Below are 19604 nucleotides of genomic sequence, written 5' to 3'. Positions count from 1 at the left end.
ATTTATAAAATAATAACGTAAGTAAGTATCGTTACAAGGGAGTACGACACATTTGTAACACGTCATTAAAAACACTCAAAAGAACATGGACGTAGTAGAATGGATAAAATACTTAGGCGTCTTGCAAACTGTTTAATAACGGAAGCTTTATAAAACGTGTTTACAGTGACATCTACCGGCAAAAATGCAAAATACTATATCATAAAAGGTCTATAGGCGCATCCCTTATGGCTACATTTCCCAGAAAGCAATGCGCCGCACATCATGAGTCGCGTCACAGTGGCGCCGTTGTTACTGTTCACTGTCCAACATGGCGTCCGACTTGCCACCGGGAGCTGATGGTCGCCAAGCTGACCTGGGGTGTGCGATTGCGGCTTTAAATTCGTGGAGCCATTCAGAGCTCCAAACCAAGTTGGCCGAGATTGGTGCGCCTACGTTGGGTAAGAAAAGAAAGAACAATTACTTAAAAGCGCCGAAAAAAGGGCTTGTACTTAGCTAAGGCTTGCTATGCTAACGATGCTAATTTTTCCGCTAGCTTATTCGCTTGGCTTGTTTTGTGTAATAATCTTGAACTGAGTATGCAACTGAAAACAAACGTGGGTCTTAATTAAGTTTTTGCATTGGTAGCTGTTGTATTGTTTATTTTCCTACGAAGTTCAAACGGTATTTTTTGTTCATTGATGTTACCAGCACTAAGGTTCATAAGGCTCCAAATGATTCTGCTTGTTTGGTCTGCAGGTCCAAGGGAAGAGTTGATTGACCGACTGAAAGGCTATATGATTCAGGTAAAATTACATTAAAAAGGACAGACGGCTTGTGTTCTGCTGTATTGTTACCTAATGTTTACCCTGTGTAGACTGGTGTCCTGGTGGGAAAACCGAATGATGACAAAGCTGTGGGCCCCCAGGTAAATTTCCCCAATTATCACGTGATGTCGTACTATTAAAGTGTTGACTCATGGGTGCATTGTTCCACCACAGATGCCTGGCATCCAGTCCATGCCGCCTGTGATGGGGGGCATGCTGCACGCGTCAATGAGCATGATGACGGGTGGACCACCGCCTCCTGTCATGCACATGCCTCCTCCGGGTCTGTTGCAAGATGACCAGCTTCAGATGGCGGCCATTGTGATGCAGCACGAGGAGCACGATGGTCGGCTGTCTGATAATCAGGAGCTACTGGAGCAGCAAAAGAGGGTGAGAGGACAAGCTAGCATGAAGATAACGTGGCTACATCATGTAAATTGTTGAAACTTTTTGATTCAGGCCGCGATGCTGATGGAACAGGAGCGCCAGCAGGAGATGATTCACATGCAGCAGGGACCCATTGGCAGGGCATTGCCCCCCGTCACCGCGGTTAGAAGTATGTAGATGAGATTTGTTATTTAGCACGCCCTTCACACTCTAACCGCCTGTTTGTGTGTCTGCTTCACAGTGGGTTTGGATCCTCGCGGTCCGCTACCCCCGGGGGTCAGTATGATGCCTAGTCAGAGACAGAGAGTACCTCTCCCCCCAGGTGACGAAAACAGGGAGGTAAGCAGCCCTGCTTGAATTAGACCCCTCATTCAATATGTTGGCACCCAACTAAAAGTGTGATGTTTCTTGAAGGTCTGGCAGAGCGAGGACATGATTGTTGGAGGGCCAAAGATTCCTCAGGCTCTGGAAAAGATCCTCCAGCTGAAGGAGATCAGACAGGAGCAGCATGTGGACCCTGCGGGTTGGTATTCTTCTCTATATACTTCAGGCATGTGATTTTTCCGTCTATAGTCGGAAATCCCTCTATTTTATATCTCTGTAAAAATATAAAAAAATAATTTCCAGTTTTCTTCGTTTTTTCCAACCTACAATGTGTGTTAAAATCTTGATTCGTCTCTTTGCCATACCTGCCAACAACAACGATTTTACTTTAATGAGTACGTCTTGATAATCCAGTGGTAAAAACTACGTTTTGCCATTAAAATGATTAAGTTAACTTTTGCGGCACACATAACAAAACATGGTTAATGCTAACGCAAAGGAGAGCAAGACGTTTGTTTCAAAGAAAAGTAAAGTGTTGTTAGTGTTTAGTTTTGTTGTAACAGGCATGGAACAAATGACAGCACATTTTAAAAAGGTATCCGCACAACAAACTTGTTCCAGCGTCTTAAACCAAAGCTTCCAGCTGATTGCGAGAAGTACAATTCTTTACGAGGTGAACAAGATGTAACAACAGACCGACTACAGGCTAAAAATCACCCTACTATGGTGGAATTAACGACACAAGGTATGTTTGAGGATACCATGTATGATGTGAATAGAAACACAATGCGTACAGCGATCATTAAAGCAATCGCTTTGCACACGGCCAAGATGAGTGTATGAAAAAGGCTGTGTTTACTTTATTTACTTACTGAAACAAACTATAGTCCTCCCAATGTTTTACTTCATTATTTATTTGGATACATTGTATAATACTTAGGGGTGTAACGGTACACAAAAATGTTGGTTCGGTTCGGTACATACCTCTGTTTGGATTTCACGGTTCGGTACATTTTCGGTACAGTAAGAAAACAACAAAATATACATTTTTTGGTTATTTATTTACCAAATTTGTAAACAAAGGCTTTATCCTTTTAACATTGGGAACACTATAATAATTCTGCCTACGTTAATACACATTATCTGTCTCAAGTTGTTGCTTTGATTAAATAAAATGACAAAACCTTTCTTCTACATATAAAAAGTGCAACATTAAACAGCTTCAAGTCAACTCATCATGCTTAATTTATTACAGCATTTGGGAAGCCTGTAGTTGACTTTTATTATGTAAATGTTATATTTTTGTCAACATGTGGCAGCATGGACCCTGCCATTCAAACTAGGCTGCTACATTACTAATGATTAATGTAACTATAGCAGAAAAAATATTACAACAGCAATAGGAGAGACTATTCATCCTTGTACACCATAGAGTTCAATGCAATAACAGACAGACAGGGCTTTGCTGCCCCTAACACACACGCATGCACGCACACACACGCGCGCGCACACACACCGCAAAATGAGCTAACATTACGCTAAAAGCTAACTAACCCTCACCTAAAGCCAGGACTGCGAGTGAGCTGAGCTGCAGTTTAAGTTTCTAGAAAGTCAACGGGCTCATAGTGATGTTTAGAAAGTAGTAGACTTGGAAGTGTTTATTATTTGGGGAGAGTGCGCTGCTTCCCTGCTAAACTCATATCTGCTTGACGCTAAAGCATTGGCACCATCGCTCTGAATACGCACTGCTGATTGGCTTTGTATATAACCAATCAGATGGTTGTGTGGGCGGGACAATGCTTGCTGCTGAGACGGAGGCAGAAAGCAGAGCAGCTTGTAAGACTTACAAACTTGTTCAGTACGCCCGCGTGCCGAACCGAAACCCCCGTACCGAAACGGTTCAATATAAATACACGTACCGTGACACTCCTAATAATACTACATTTTTATTATAGGAGTAAGTTATTCAAGACAGAAGTTTGCACTTTATAGATCCCCATGTTGGGCTGCCACCTTACCGCGGTAGAGGAGTTTGCGTGTCCCTATGATCCTACGAGCTATGTTGTCCGGGGGCTTAAGTCCCCTGGTAGGGTCTCCCAAGGCAAACTGATCCTAGGTGAGGGACCAGACAAAGAGCAGCTCGAAGACCTCTATGATGAACACAAGAAAGGGACTCAGAATTCCCTCGCCCGGACGCGGGTCACTGGGGCCCCCCTCTGGAGCCAGGCCCGGAGGTGGGGCACGATGGCGAGCGCCTGGTGGCCGGGCCTGTCCCCATGTGGCCCGGCCAGGCACAGCCCAAAGAGGCAACGTGGGTGCCCCCTCCAATGGGCTCACCACCCATTGCAGGGGCCATAGAGATCGGGTGTGAAGGGAGCTAGGCGGCAGCCGAAGGCAGGGCACTTGGCGGTCCGATCCTCGGCTACAGAGGCTAGCTCTTGGGACGTGGAACGTCACCTCACGGGGGGGGAAAGAGCCTGAGCTAGTGCGGGAAGTGGAGAAGTTCCGGACGGATGTAGTCAGACTCACTGCGACGCACAGCAAGGGCTCTGGAACCACTTCTCTCGAGAGGGACTGGACCCTCTTCCACTCTGGCGTTGCCAGCAGTGAGAGGCGACGGGCTGGGGTGGCAATTCTTGTTGCCCCCCCGCTCAAAGCCTGCACGTTGTAGTTCAACCCAGTGGACGAAAGGGTAGCCTCCCTCCGCCTTCGGGTGGGGGGACGGGTCCTGACTGTTGTTTGTTCTTACGCACCAAACAGCAGTTCAGACTACCCACCCTTTTTGGGTACACTCGAGAGAGTACTGGAGAGTGCTCCCTCGGGTGATTCCCTTGTTCTGTTGGGGGACTTCAACGCTCATGTTGGCAGCGACAGTGAAACCTGGAGAGGCGTGATTGGGAAGAAGGGCCGCCCGAGTGGTGTTTTTTTATTGGACTTTATGCTCGTCACAGTTTGTCCATAACAAACACCATTTTCGAACATAAGGGTGTCCATATGTGCACTTGGCACCAGGACACCCTAGGCCGCAGTTCCATGATCGACTTTGTAGTTGTGTCATCGGATTTGCGGCCTCATGTTTTGGACACTCGGATGAAGAGAGGGGCGGAGCTTTCTACCGATCTCCACCTGGTGGTGAGTTGGCAGCGATGGTGGGGGAGGATGCCGGACAGACCTGACAGGCCCAAACGCATTGTGAGAGTCTGCTGGGAACGTCTGGCAGAGTCTCCTGTCAGAGAGAGTTTCAATTCCAACCTCCGGAAGAACTTTGAACATGTCACGAGGGAGGTGCTGGACATTGAGTCCGAGTGGACCATGTTCCACACCTCTATTGTCGAGGCGGCCGATTGGAGCTGTGGCGGCAAGGTAGTTGGTGCCTGTCGGGGCGGTAATCATAGGACCCGTTGGTGGACACCACCGGTGAGGGATGCCGTCAAGCTGAAGAAGGAGTCCTATCGGGTTCTTTTGGCTCATAGGACTCCGGAGGCAGTGGACCGGTACCGACGGGCCGAACGGTGTGCAGCTTCAGCGGTCGCGGAGGCAAAAACTCGGACATGGGAGGAGGTCTGGGAAGCCATAGAAAACGACTTCCGGACGGCTTTGAAGCGATTCTGGACCACCATCCGCCGCCTCAGGAAGGGGAAGCAGTACACTGTCAACACCGTGTATTGTGCGGATAGTGTTCTGATGACCTCAACTGCGGATGTTGTGGATAGGTGGAAGGAATACTTCGAAGACCTCCTCAATCCCACCAACACGTCTTCCTATGAGGAAGCAGTGCCTAGGGAATCTGTGGTGGGCTCTCCTATTTCTGGGGCTGAAGTTGCCGAGGTAGTTAAAAAGCTCCTCGGTGGCAAGGCCCCAGGGGTGGATGAGGTCCACCCGGAGTTCCTTATGGCTCTGGATGCTGTGGGGCTGTCTTGGTTGACAAGACTCTGCAGCATCGCGTGTACATCGGGGGCGGTACCTCTGGATTGGCAGACCAGGGTGGTGGTCCCTCTCTTTAAGAAGGGGGACCGGAGGGTGTGTTCCAACTATCGTGGGATCACACTCCTCAGCCTTCCCGGCAAGGTTTATTCAGGTGTACTGGAGAGGAGGCTACGCCGGATAGTCGAACCTCGGATTCAGGAGGAATAGTGTGTTTTTCGTCCTGGTCGTGGAACTGTGGACCAGCTCTATTCTATACTCTTGTCAGGGTTCTTGAGGGTGCATGGGAGTTTACCCAACCAGTCTACATGTGCTTTGTGGACTTGGAGAAGGCATGCGACCGTGTCCCTCGGGAAGTCCTGTGGGGAGTGCACAGAGAGTATGGGGTATCGGACTGTCTTATTGTGGCAGTCCGCTCCCTGTACAATCAGTGTCAGAGCTTGGTCCGCATTGCCGGCAGTAAGTTGGACACGTTTCCAGTGAAGGTTTGACTCCGCCAAGGCTGCCCTTTGTCACCATTTCCGTTCATAACTTTTATGGACAGAATTTCTACGCGCAGTCAAGGCGTTGAGGGGTTCTGGTTTGGTGGCCGCGGGATTAGTTTTATATATCTGTATATAACATTATACTAATTAGAATCTTACCAAGAGTAAGATGCAGTTTCATTTCAAACTACTAGTTTTTGATCAAATAAAAAAAAAATTGTTCTAAATTATCTGTCATTTGTATTCAATGGTTTCTTCAAAAAAAAAAAAAAAAAAAAGGGGGAAAATGGTAAATTGATTTTTTTGTGAAAAAAATTTGGGATTTTTTTTAGGCTATGTTGCCAAGGCCTACCTGTGATTAGTCATGATTAATCAAGGGTTATTTTCTTGCAAAAAATAAAATAATTATTTTTGGGTACAACTGCAATTTAGTTGTCAGAATATCATACAAGAACGTTGTTCAAATGTTTTAATGAACTGCAAGCCATTGATTTGCTGAACATTTGGTGAAAATATTTATAGTAAAAATCACGTGCACATTTAAAGGCTTTGCAGTTTGCATTAAACTTACAAACAAGATACTTATCGTTAATATAGTAAACACACTCATAAACAACTTAATATAGTGCACCATTTACTCTTATTTTGTTTTAACAGTTGTTGAAACAAGTGTTCACTTTTTCAGATGAAAATACTGATCTCTTTTTTTGTTCAATGCAACCCCAGCTCATTTTGGTTACTTGCAGATGTTCAGCGTTCTCCAGGAAGCAAATATAAATTCACATTTAGTCTGTAGTTGCAAGTTAATATTCTTGTTCGTGTATTACAGTTTGTTAATCCTTGCTGTAAGTGTGCCTCTTCAATGTACAACAGATCAGTTGTGCTGATATAATTGACGTCTTCTTGCAAAACTTGGTCTTACCAAATTTAAGATGTGACCTTCCATTTTAACAGCGGAGCGTTCTCCTTTGCTTCATGTCGATGTAGCTAGCATTCATGCTAGCATGTAGCTATGGACGCAGCAGCATCAGCTGACCGGCAGCAGCCGTCACTGCCTGCTGAGGACGGTGACTGCTGCTTAGTTTCACCAGAGTCTCCACGACACAAAAAAGTCTCCTATATCCCTGGGAGAAGTCATTGGATTTGTCGCTAGTAGCTTGTTTACTAAAGAAGTCACTAAGAGGATTGACAACACAATCCTCGAGTGTGTATATTACTTTAAGATGGTATTTTTTTAAACTTGATGTGTGCCGATGATAAAAAAAAAATGTTGCTGCAATACCAACAAGTTACCTTAGTTTTATATAAAGTTCTGTTTTGAAGCGAATTTGACCACCTCTCATTGCGATCAGACTGTAACAATTGTATGCGTCTTCCAGGTGAAGTCTTAACCCGCAGTGATTCATTTTTAATAAAGCGATAATTTATTTTTATTAATCGCATGGTTTAACGTGTTAAGGTTGTGGTAGAGTGGCCATGCCAGCAACTTGAGGGTTCTGGGTTTTATCCCATCTTTTGCCATCCCAGTCACATCTGTTGTGTCCTTGGCTAAGACACTTCACCCTTGCTCCTGATGGGTCGTGGTTAGCGCCTCACATAACAGCTCCCACCATCAGTGTGTGAATGGGGGAATATGGAAGTAAAGTCAAAGCGCTTTGAGTACCTTGGAGGTAGAAAAGCGCTATACAAGTATAATACAATTACCATTTTTTCCCGTGTCCTGTGAACACACGTTGTCTGCGGAGAATGAGGAAGTGCTGTTTTGTGTCTAGAAACACTGGGACAAATGTGCACAGAGGATATTGTTGTTGGAAAAGGGCTTGTTGTTAGCATACAGTAAGATTGGCAATAGAATCTAAAAAGAGCATCAAACTTTGTGTCTTCTTCTGGATGCTATAATACATTATTTTTTTTAGTTTTATCTTAAAAAAAACTCACTTTTAAAGAGTGGTTGCTAATATGTTGCTGTGGCGCACTGCCACAATCAAATACATTATGCAATACAGTGAGGCAAAAAAGTATTTAGTCAGCCACCGATTGTGCAAGTTCTCCCACTTAAAATGATGACAGAGGTCTGTAATTTTCATCATAGGTACACTTCAACTGTGAGAGACGGAATGTGAGAAAAAAAAATCCAGGAATTCACATTGTAGGAATTTTAAAGAATTTATTTGTAAATTATGGTGGAAAATTAGTATTTGGTCAACCATTCAAAGCTCTCACCGATGGAGGGAGGTTTTGCCTCAAAATCTCTTCGATACATGGCTCCATTCATTCTTTCCTTAACACGGATCAATCGTCCTGTCCACTAGCAGAAAAACAGCCCCAAAGCAAGATGTTTCCAGCCCCAAAGCAAGATGTTTCCACCCCCATGCTTCACAGTAGGTATGGTGTTCTTGGGATGCAACTCAGTATTCTTCTTCCTCCAAACACGACAAATTGAGTTTATACCAAAAAGTTCTATTTTGGTTTCATCTGACCATATGACATTCTCCCAATCCTCTGCTGTATCATCCATAAACTCAGACGGGCCTGGACATGCACTGGCTTAAGCAGGGGGACACGTCTGGCACTAGAGGATTTGGTTCCCTGTCGGCGTAGTGTGTTACTGATGGTAACCTTTGTTACTTTAGTCCCAGCTCTCTGCAGGTCATTCACCAGGTCCCCCCGTGTGGTTCTGGGATTTTTGCTCACCGTTCTCATGATCATTTTGACCCCACGGGATGAGATCTTGCGGGATGATAATCTAAGGAGATTATCAGTGGTCTTGTATGTCTTCCATTTTCTGATAATTGCTCCCATAGTTGATTTTTTCACACAAAGCTGCTTGCCAATTGTAGATTCACTCTTCCCAGTCTGGTGCAGGTCTACAATTATTTTCCTGGTGTCCTTGGACAGTTCATTGGTCTTGGACATAGTAGAGTTTGGAGTTTGACTGTTTGAGGCTGTGGACAGGTGTCTTTGATACAGATAACGAGTTCAAACAAGTGCCATTAATACAGGTAACGAGTGGAGGACAGAAGACCTTAAAGAAGAAGTTACAGGTCTGTGAGAGCCAGAGATCTTCCTTGTTTGAAGTGACCAAATACTTGTTTTCCACCATAATTTACAAATAAATTCTTTAAAATTCCTACAATGTGAATTCCTGATTATTTTTTTCATATTCTGTCTCTCACAGTTGAAGTGTACCTATAATGAAAATAACAGAACTCTGTCATCATTTTAAGTGGGAGGACTTGCACAATCGGTGGCTGACTAAATACATTTTTGCCCCACTGAATATCAGATCCGCTATCAGCTAAATTAGGAGCCTTAGTAGCCGATTGTTAAATGGTTCTATTATCATTTACATACCAAATTATATATCATGATTGATATATTTCGTTATTACAAGAGGCAGCAATATATATCAATATATAGATTTTAGGACATATCGCCCATCCCAGCAGCGGTCGGCTGCTGCTTGTCCGTCAATGCTGTCTTGTGTTTGTCCCCTTTACAAGTAGAAGAAGATAGCAGCGCAGACATGAACTTGAACAGCTCTTCACACGCAGCGTCTGAGTTGGAAGAAGACGATAATCGGGTGTCAAAGAAGGAGGTGAGTTTTCTTGTCAGAATATTTGTCTCCTTGCAACTGCGAGTGATGACATGAAGCGTTTTTTTTCCTCAGAAAAACCGCAGACGCAGGAACCGCAAAAAGAAGAGCAAGAACAAGCGTGCCCAGGAGAAGAAGGAACAGATCGACGGCGAGAAGGAGGAGGAAGATGAAACCCAAGTGGAGATAGAGTACGTTACAGAGGAGCCAGAGATTTACGACCCCAACTACATCTTTTTCAAGCGCGTGTTTGATGCCTTCAAGGTGAGTCCACGTGTGATTGGCTGCTGTCACACCAAGCTTCATGACACCTTTTGACTGGCAGCTGACCGACGACCTAAAGAAGGACAAAGAGCCTGACAAGGCGGAAAAGCAGGAATTGCCCATCCTGAGGAAAAAAGGCTTTGAGTTGGAGAAGAAAGACAGCGACGACAGCGACGATGTATGACTTTCTGGCCTTTCACAGCTGCAAATCCGTTTGTTCCACAATGAAGATGTTTGTTTCTCCTGGACAGGAACTGCGGACAGATGTTCCCAAACTGTCTAAGAAGAAGTTGAGGAGGATGAACCGTCTCACTGTAGCTGAGCTCAAGCAGGTAAACTTTGCCCTTACCTCTCTGACCCTAAGCCGCAGGCAGTTTATTTGACGACCACCTTGCTCCGCCCCCAGCTGGTGGCCCGCCCAGATGTGGTGGAGATGCACGATGTGACTGCACAGGAGCCCAAACTGCTGGTCCACCTCAAGGCCACCCGGAACACGGTTCCAGTTCCTCGCCACTGGTGCTTCAAGCGCAAGTACCTGCAAGGGAAGAGGGGCATTGAGAAGCCGCCCTTCCAACTCCCGGAATTTATCAGGCGAACCGGTATTCAGGAAATGAGAGAGGCCCTGCAAGAGAAGGTAGGCTGGTCGAGAGTGACGTTTTTGTGTAAGTATCTCAGGGGTGATGAGAGCAAACCCTTCTGTGCATCTCTCAGGAAGACGCCAAAACCATGAAAACCAAAATGAGGGAGAAAGTTCGTCCCAAAATGGGGAAGATCGACATCGACTACCAAAAACTTCATGACGCATTCTTCAAGTGGCAGATTAAGCCCAAGTTGACCATCCATGGCGATCTTTACTACGAGGTAACGCTCATGACAAGCACCTACTGCACTGCTTGCCAAGGTTTCTGATTGTGTTTGTGTGTGTAGGGTAAAGAGTTTGAGACCCGTCTAAAGGAGAAGAAGCCAGGTGACCTTTCCGATGAGCTTCGCATCGCGCTGGGAATGCCGGTTGGACCCGTGAGTGCCTGCAACATTGCCTCACAGTGAAAAAGTTGAACACTTGTCAGGTTGCTCACAACTGTGTCTTCCCCCAGAACTCCCACAAGGTCCCGCCCCCCTGGCTGATTGCAATGCAGAGGTACGGCCCCCCTCCGTCCTACCCGAACCTCAAGATCCCCGGACTGAACTCACCCATCCCGGAGGTAATAACCACTATCATGATTGTTTGGAAAAGCTTCTTAAATGTCTTCTGACACTCTGACCCCCACCTTTTCAGAACTGCACATTCGGCTATCATGCTGGTGGCTGGGGGAAACCCCCAGTAGACGAATTGGGCAAACCGCTGTATGGCGATGTGTTCGGGACCAACTCTGCAGACTTCCAGGTAAGACTTGCGCGAGCCTGATTATCGAGAAATTTAAAGGTAAGATGCCATCAAATGTGCTGATTTGTGCGAGCAGGCCAAAGCGGAGGAAGAGGAAGTGGACCGCTCAACATGGGGTGAGCTGGAGCCATCTGACGAAGAGTCTTCTGAAGAAGAGGAGGAGGAAGAGGAGAGCGACGAGGAGAAACCAGATGAGACTGGATTTTTTACACCGGCAGACAGGTAGAGGTTAAAGGTTATGACGTGATGTCACAGTAATTATGACACGTTGGCGTCTTTTCAGCGGTTTGATCACGCCCGGAGGCTTCTCGTCCGTCCCCGCTGGCATGGAGACTCCTGAACTCATCGAGCTGAGGAAGAAGAAGATAGAGGAGGCCATGGACGGGTGGGAAAAGGCCCCCGTTTTCATTCCTATAATGTCCCTCTGTTTGACCGTGTTCTTGTCCTCGTAGCAATGAAACGCCACAACTCTTCACCGTCCTTCCTGAAAGACGAACGGGCCCAGTGGGTGCCGCCATGATGGCCTCCACGCACATCTACGATATGTCGGCCGTGAGTAGAGCCTTTTTTCCTGTCCATCCCATAGTTGCCAACTCCTCTGGAGTCTGCGCAAAACTTCTGGAAGTTCTACTGACGTCCCGCCTCAATTAAAAATAACTTGTTTTTTTGTGAGGGTATAAAATATTTAAATTTGTAAATCAAATTATGAAAATGATAAATATATATTGTGTTAACATGGTATATTAAGCTTAAATACTCAAGATACATGTCCTGCCCCGTGGTTCTTTGCTTTCTGAAAATACATAACCCTCATAACGGTTTAGTTAAATAGTCCTTAAGACGAGTTTCGTATCCTGATCTTCTTTTGGTATTTTACCATGTCTTTAAAATCTAAATTGATTTGTGTAGTTTATTTTTATAAACTTTGTATTCTCAAAGAAGGTATAATATTAATATATATTACAAAATGATGCGTTACGAGTGCATGTTATTACTAGAAATGTTAAGATTCTTGTCAAATATCTACTTATTGAGAGTGGCAGTCATTTGCTACTATAGCTCATTTTTAAGCATGTTTTTGCAGTTATGGCATAATATGTGTGGGGGCAACGTAGAGTATGTACTGGATTACAAACACCAAATGCCATCCACGTGGCCGTCCTTATAGCACGCATGCTTGATCCGTCTGTAGGCCGCGGTGAGCCGCAAAACTGGCAGCGGGGGAGACTCGCATGGTGTGGAGGTGGCACTGGCACCTGAGGAGCTGGAGCTGGACCCCATGGCCATGACCCAGAAGTATGAAGAACACGTGCGTGAGCAGCAGGCACAGGTAGAAAAAGAGGACTTCAGCGACATGGTGGCTGAGCACGCAGCAAAACAGAAGGTAATGCACAAAGATGATGATGATGATAATGATGAAGAAGGTAATTATGTCAATGTCACCTTCAGCAAAAGAAGAGGAAGGCTCAGCCCCAGGACACACGAGGCGGCGCTAAAAAGTACAAGGAGTTCAAGTTCTAGACAACCACTGTAAAGAGGAAGCTGATGTTTTACTTTCACAATAAACTTTTTTTTTTTTTTACTATTTATTCCTGTCTCCTGTTTTTTTTAATTAATAACAATGTACTCAGACCATTATGGAGCTGGTTTTGGTCTGACCTAAATACATACTGCAAGTGGGATTTGCCATCACCTGACTGACACGTGTGAATGTGAAAGGTGACCCCAGCTTATTAGGATGATGACCTCATAATCGCCTTATCCTTATCAATGAGTTTTGGGCTTTCATGAGACCCAAAATGTGTTGCTATTATAGCTGGCTAGCAGTGTTTTTGTCTACTCTTTGAAAACACGTTCGCTGTTCTAATAAAGTAAAACACACACGCACGCACACTTGGCCCTTCCCCACTTGTTTATGCTTCCGTTGTTGCGCGCGCACAGACCATACACGGTGTCGCGCACGTCCAGCTGCTGCTGCCGCAACGTGCACGCTCTCGTACAGCCCCCGGGGGGCGTGCTCGTGAGTCGGACAATTTCCGCTTCCTCGTCGCACAGAAGAGAGAACGCGGGCTCCCGGACCTGCCTGCTGCCTGGTGGCCATTAGTCCTTTGCTGCAGAGGCAGGAACACAACCAGGAAGCCTCCCTCCTCTACGCGGTTCGCTTTTCCGCCTTCAGAATGGAGCGAGGAGGGCTTCCGCGCGCCACGGTCGTCCCCTCGCCGTACGGCCAGCTCTCCAAACCAGTCAGCATCTCTTCGAACCGGCCGGTCCACATGAACCTGTTCGCCACCTGGGAAGTGGACCGCTCTTCGCCCAGCTGTGTGCCCAGGTATTGGGGGGCGGGAGGAGTCACGATGTCATTGTTCTAACGCCTGGGCTACGATGAGCGAATAGCAAGAGGGATGTCACCTTTTGTTTACCTGTCAGTTTCTTCCGATTGGCCCATGGAGGTCACATGACAACACCTGCATCAGATAGTGATGCTTTATCAGGGGGTTAATCACATGACATGACACATACATGTGTTTGGTGTAAGTGTGTGTGTGTGTGTACATATCATGTGTATGTACAGACATTTATATGTACAAACCTGCACCATCACATTTTGTCAAATGTATATGCATGTACATCAGTGCTGGTTGCAGCTTGTTGCCATAGCAACACAGGCTTTCACCTCAGGCGTCCAAGATGGCTACCTTCGGGGCGTCACTGCACTTCCTGTTTTTGAAACATTAAAACGCATTCTCCCATGTGACCTCTGAACCTATGAGGCAACAGCATACAGGAAACTTACTGAGTGCAAACACATGCAATGCATACCAAAACAGGCAACCAAATTAGACATTAGCCACCCTCCTGCGCACAAACAACACACACACACACACACTTGTGCTGTGGTTTCCGCAGAGGAGGTGAATCACCATACAAATACACACGAGCATCAGCTAGTGCATAATGTGTGTGTGTGGGTAGGTGGCGCAACAACAACAATTTGTGTTTGTGCTGAATGTCAAATGCAGGACACGCCCCCTTTTGTGTCAAAACAGGCTATGCAGTATTCTGTGTTAACAGTGCAAACGGATGATACCAGGGTTAAAAGGGTGCTAAGACAGCTAACCTTGATAACCTGAGATGCACCACATACCTGCTCGTGTCATGTATTGTCTGTCATCAGACTGTTCAACTTGACTCTCAAGAAGCTGATCATGCTGAAGGAGCTTGACAAAGACCTCACATCTGTGGTCATCGCCGTAAAACTTCAGGTGAGAGTTCATAGGTTGGATGTGTGTATGCACTCGTCTGTGTTCTCATGTATTTTGTCGTGTGTCAGGGCTCCAAGCGGATCCTCCGTTCCAACGAGATCATTCTGGCATCAGCCGGCCTGACGGAGACCGACCTACAGCTCACCTTCTCTCTGCAGGTCAACATCCTGCCCTCCTTGCCCCACCCCCTTGCCGCTGTCTTCTTGTTTAAAAGGATCCTTTGTCTTTTTTGTGTGTAGTACCCTCACTTCCTAAAGAGGGACGCCAACAAGCTGCAGATCATGCTGCAGCGCCGCAAACGCTACAAGAACCGGACCATCCTCGGCTACAAGACGCTCGCTCTGGGCCTCATCAACATGGCTGAGGTACGCCACCGCTAACGCTGGTTTGATCACATGACCACATACCCATCTCCTCCGCAGGTGATGCAGCACCCCAGCGAGGGCGCTCAGGTTTTGGGCCTACACAGCCAGCTGAAGGATGCCTCGCTGCCTGTGGCCGAGATGCGCGTCTACTCACTATCAAGCCAGCCCATAGACCACGAGGGTCCGAAAGCCAAGATGTCAGGTACGGCTTCTGTCCTCATTGTCCACTTTGACTCAATTGACCCATCACCCTCTTCCTTTCAGATCGATCTCCAGACATGGACAACTACTCTGAGGAAGAGGAAGAGAGCTACTCGTCTGAGCAGGAGGGCAGCGATGACCCCGTCCACGGACAAGTAGGCGGAGCTTTTTAGTCTCCATGTTGATGCTGCATTGTTTTTATCCTCACCGGCACTGCCTGTTGGTCTGGAGCTAGCTTCCTTGCTCAGCTGTTAGCATCTGTTAGCTTCTAGTCACGTGCCTCCTCCTGCGCAGTACCTGTATGACGAAGATGAGGAGGTGAGGAAGAAGAAACCAAGGCGCAAGCTGCCGTCCAACGCCGCCATCAGCAGGGTGAGAGGCCGTCCTCCAGCTCACTTGTTATGTGTACAGTGTGCACATTCTCACACCACCGTCATGTTGGCTTGCAGCAACCTAACATAAAGCAAAAGTTTGTGGCACTGCTCAAGAGGTTCAAAGTCCCCGATGAGGTACAACACTTACCCTTTGTAGAGGGGCGTGGCCTCTGGCTTATCCGTTTCCCCCTGTGGCATCCAGGTGGGCTTTGGTCTGGAGCACGTGTCCAGGGAGCAAATCCAAGAGGTGGAAGAGGATCTGGACGAGCTGTATGACAGCCTAGGGATGTTCAACCAGAGTGACAGTGGTCCCGACATGGATGAGACCGACAGCATCCTGAGCACTCCCAAACCCAAACTCAGGTATGGGCTCCCCTTTTTGGACACCACCGTTTGTCAATCACAGTTGTCCATTCTCGCTTTTCCATCCATCCAGGCCTTTCTTTGAGGGAATGTCCCAGTCCAGCTCACAAACGGAGATCGGAAGTCTGAACAGCAAAGGCAGTTTGGGCCGAGACACGTTGAGTCTGGTAAGTCTCGACGGGGGGACAGAGTTTGTTGTGTGTGTTGTCTGACATGCACTTACTGCCAGCAAGGGGAGGCGCCTCCCCCAGACAAGATGAAAACTTCCCGCAGCCGCAACCTAGAGGAAGCGCTGTCGGAGAGCGAGCCACTGGTACAAACTTCATTTTGAGTCTGCGTGCACGTCCACATTTTTGCGGGGGTTTCACTCTTGCGTGTGTGCATGTGCACGTCGCAGGAGATCACAGATCAGGAGTTGCTCCCCGACTCAGGCCCCTGCATCACGGTGTCTGTTGCCGAGAGTATCCGTACACCCATCAAGAGTGGCAAAAGTGACAGCCAGACAGTGTTAACGCCAAGGTAACCCAATAGCCGGCGTGTTTGTGATTGGATAGCGTTGTCATGCGTCCTTATTGCTTTACTGTTGCAGGTTGGATGGAGGCCACACCCCGTCAAAGCAGAAGCGCAGCAGCACCCCCATGAAGGAACGGCAGTTGTCCAAACCTTTGAGCGAGCGCACCAATAGCTCAGACTCTGAGAGGTCACCTGAGCTGGCACATGGCACGCCGGTAAACACGGTGGCTTGATTCTTGCTTGCTCGTTAGCGCTCTTTTTTCATGTTTGTTTGTGTGCGTGCGTAGGTCCTAAGGAAGGCCATGTATGACCAGCTCAACCACATTTTGTTGGCTGACTCCGCCCTCCCGGAGAGCCTCATCCTGGTCAACGGAGGCGACTGGCAGGGACAGGTAGGCGTGTCCCACCACCGTTTCCCCACTCCCCTTTTCACTGACTGTGTGTGTGTGCAGTACGTGCTGGAGCAGCTGCAAGTGCACAAACAGCCAGTGGTGTGCACGTGCTCGCCGGCTGAAATCCAGGCGGTCCTGTCGGCCATTCTCATGCGCATCCAGAAGTTGTGAGTACTCCTCTTCTTTATTAAATAAAAGTGTGTTCATCTCTTCTGATTGGGAGCTGGATCTCTGCTTCCTGTCTTCACAATAAAAGCGTGTTGGTGTTATTTGATTGGCAGCTGCATCTCTGCTTTCTGTCTTCGCAATAAAAGCGTGTTGGTGTCGTTTAATTGGCAGCTGCAACTGTAATGCGTCCATGCCCCGTGTCGTGAAGGTGACTGCGGTGGGCAGCCAGAGTTACCTGGCCGCCATCTTGCAGTTCTTTGTCACGCAGCTAGCTAACAAGACGTCCGACTGGCTTGGCCATATGCGCTTTCTGGTGGTTCCTCTGGGTAAGCCGGATTGCTGCTGTTTGACAAGCCCCGCCCATCACAGCTGATTGTGTTCCCGCTTCAGGCTCCCATCCCTTAGCCAAGCATCTCGGTGCCCTGGACAACCGCTACAACTCCTCCTTCCTAGACAGCGCCTGGCGAGATGTGTTTAGCCGCTCTGAGCCTCCTCCAACAGGTATCACCGATAGTGAAAATGTCAAGGTGCCGTCAGAAGCATCGTTGTGACTTTGGTGTGTCTCTGCTGTGCAGAACAACTGGACGTGGCAGGACGAATCACTCAGTACATAAGCAGTGCCGTGGTCACGCACCAACTTCCCATCGGTGAGGCTATGCTGACGTGTAAACACAAAACGTAAGTAACGCCCCTGCCAACCGCATGCCACTTTCTGTGCGCTCAGTAACAGCTGACATCTCTCTGTAGGAGAGAGGAGGAGTCCTACCAGAAGTTCATTCCTTTTATTGGAGTAAGAGATTGCTTGACTTTTTAAGGCAAACCTTTGATTGTTTGACTGACATCACTTCCTGTTTTGTAGGTTGTGAAGGTGGGCGTGATCGAATCTGGGCCCATGCTGGCGGGTAAGCATGTGCCCAAACATGCCGGTAGCGGCATTATGGTGACATCATAACCTTGCATAACCCTAAAGTATATCATAACCTTAAAAGGCGATTCAGAAGAGGGGGGTGTAGCCGTGAGCTTGGCCGTCCCCTCAACATCCCCTCCCTCCCATGGCTCCCCTACTGGAGTGATCAAAGAGGTGGCCACGCCCCCTTCATCCCCTTCTATGGGTAGCGTCACAGTGCAAGGGTAAGTGCGAAGCTGCCTTATGTGCACACCTGTCAGGTTAGGTTACCGTGCTAACGTGCTAGCCGGCCGCTCGCTCCCAGGAGTCCTGGCATGTCTCACGGCGTGGACGCAATCGGACTGCAGGTGGACTACTGGCTGGCGTCGCTGGCGGAGAAGAGGCGGGAAGGCGAGCGCCGCGACACGGCGTGCAAAAACACGCTGAAGAGCGCATTCCGCTCGCTGCAGGTCAGTAGGCTGCCAGCCGGGGGCAGCAGCGAGCCTCATGGTGTTCACGTCAGCACCATGGCCATGACGGTGGTCACAAAGGAAAAAAATAAAAAAGGTGAGCAAAAGTCGTAAGTATTTGTCGTCTTCTAGAATGTTCTAGTACAATGGCTTCTTTTGGCAGTGCCGACCATCTTCTTGGGAAAGAAGCCCAGAGAGAAGGAAGTGGATTCTAAGAGTCAGGTGATCGAAGGTATAAGTCGTCTCATCTGCTCGGCCAAGCAGCAGCAGACCATCCTGAAAGGTAAGCGCGATGTCTTGACCGCCATCTTGACTACTCTTCACTGCCCCCTATCTGAGGCCGCCTCTGTTGCCCCCCAGTGTCCATCGACGGTGTCGAGTGGAACGACATCAAGTTCTTCCAGCTGGCTGCCCAGTGGCCCACTCACGTCAAATACTTTCCTGTTGGACTTTTTGGCTATACCAAACCTCCTCTCTAGGCGGAGAAGGCCTGCTTTGACGCTTGTCTGTCTTGCACACATCAGGCAAATCTGTTGACTTCCCAGAAACGTCACATGACAGAACTCCCTACTTTAAAACTAAAGTACTACATGCAGTACTTCAGTGTTACTTGGACTATGACAACCTGATGGTGTGGGTGCGAGTGTTACTTGCAACTGTGTTAGTTTAGCTCATTACATCTATCAAAGGTTTTCAAAATTAATCACAAGTAACATATACATTAGTTGTGTGATAATGTTGTTATAGATTTAAAATAATAACATTAAATTTGATATAATGATTGGAAATAATGACTAATAATTTAGTTTTAAAAAAGGCATTACATTTTAAATAATGACATCCTAAATTCCAAATTACATTTGAAACAATCACATCTTAAAGTATTACCTTTTTCTGCAAGACGGTCAAATGTTAATTCTAAGACAATAAGGATAACTCATGTAAAACAAAAGAAAGTGATACTCTGACTATTGCAGTTTTGTTTTGGTTGTTGTTTTGGTGCTGAAAGTGATCCTAGTTTAATCTTTCTGTCTTGATGTTATCTTGAAGGTCACACACTCAAAACTTTTTGTCTTTGTGACTCTTGCGTGGCGGTGTCAGCCATCAGCTTGTAACTGTGCTCTTGTTGTCATTGAAACGGATGAACATTGTGACGGACAGACATGAAGAGATATTTTGCACATGCCATTGTCTCTTCAGCATTTTGCCTTCTTCCTCTAACAGTAATAATAATAATAATAATAATATTGCTTGTACATATGTGACATTGTTTTGACATGTTTTGTAGTATTGCTTTTTCATTTTTACATTTGTCGGTCAAACAAACGTGAGTGAAAAGTCAGTGTTTCATTTTTGTAAATAAAATGAAAAATAATTCAGATGTTGTAACTTTACTTTGTTCAAAAAAGATAAAAATTTTGATTCATGTATATTTTTTTT

At 46.9% G+C, this 19604-nt stretch overlaps 2 protein-coding genes across 3 annotated transcripts; both read left to right on the top strand.

Moving 5' to 3' along the window:
* Nucleotides 1–273: 273 nt before the first annotated feature.
* sf3b2 (splicing factor 3b, subunit 2) lies at nt 274–12758 on the top strand. Of its 2 annotated transcripts, none has more exons than XM_061912969.1 (21): nt 274–440; nt 739–785; nt 857–907; nt 981–1196; nt 1266–1362; nt 1435–1532; nt 1608–1716; nt 9430–9524; nt 9597–9785; nt 9847–9963; nt 10037–10117; nt 10192–10419; nt 10497–10646; nt 10713–10802; nt 10880–10987; nt 11062–11169; nt 11246–11391; nt 11453–11554; nt 11622–11721; nt 12362–12553; nt 12619–12758. In XM_061912969.1, exons 1-21 carry the CDS (start codon nt 311–313, stop codon nt 12688–12690), a joined length of 2526 nt encoding a protein of 841 aa, XP_061768953.1. In that variant the 5' UTR covers nt 274–310; the 3' UTR covers nt 12691–12758. The 2 variants fall into 2 exon arrangements, with proteins under 2 accessions (XP_061768953.1, XP_061768954.1); XM_061912970.1 differs by having other exon boundaries at nt 275–440; nt 9433–9524.
* Nucleotides 12759–13134: 376 nt separating this feature from the next.
* LOC133560447 (phosphofurin acidic cluster sorting protein 1-like) lies at nt 13135–19543 on the top strand. Its single transcript, XM_061912968.1, has 24 exons — nt 13135–13498; nt 14345–14432; nt 14501–14590; nt 14672–14797; nt 14855–14999; nt 15062–15153; nt 15293–15370; nt 15448–15507; nt 15575–15735; nt 15809–15902; nt 15965–16048; nt 16133–16254; nt 16325–16463; nt 16536–16640; nt 16701–16807; nt 16980–17134; nt 17199–17309; nt 17384–17486; nt 17556–17598; nt 17668–17710; nt 17798–17939; nt 18020–18261; nt 18328–18447; nt 18525–19543. Exons 1-24 carry the CDS (start codon nt 13347–13349, stop codon nt 18641–18643), a joined length of 2721 nt encoding a protein of 906 aa, XP_061768952.1. The 5' UTR covers nt 13135–13346; the 3' UTR covers nt 18644–19543.
* Nucleotides 19544–19604: the final 61 nt, after the last annotated feature.

Source organism: Nerophis ophidion, linkage group LG10 (genome assembly GCF_033978795.1).
Source record: "Nerophis ophidion isolate RoL-2023_Sa linkage group LG10, RoL_Noph_v1.0, whole genome shotgun sequence".
Classification (NCBI taxonomy): Eukaryota; Metazoa; Chordata; class Actinopteri; order Syngnathiformes; family Syngnathidae; genus Nerophis; species Nerophis ophidion.
This window is presented reverse-complemented; position numbering and strand designations above follow the sequence as displayed.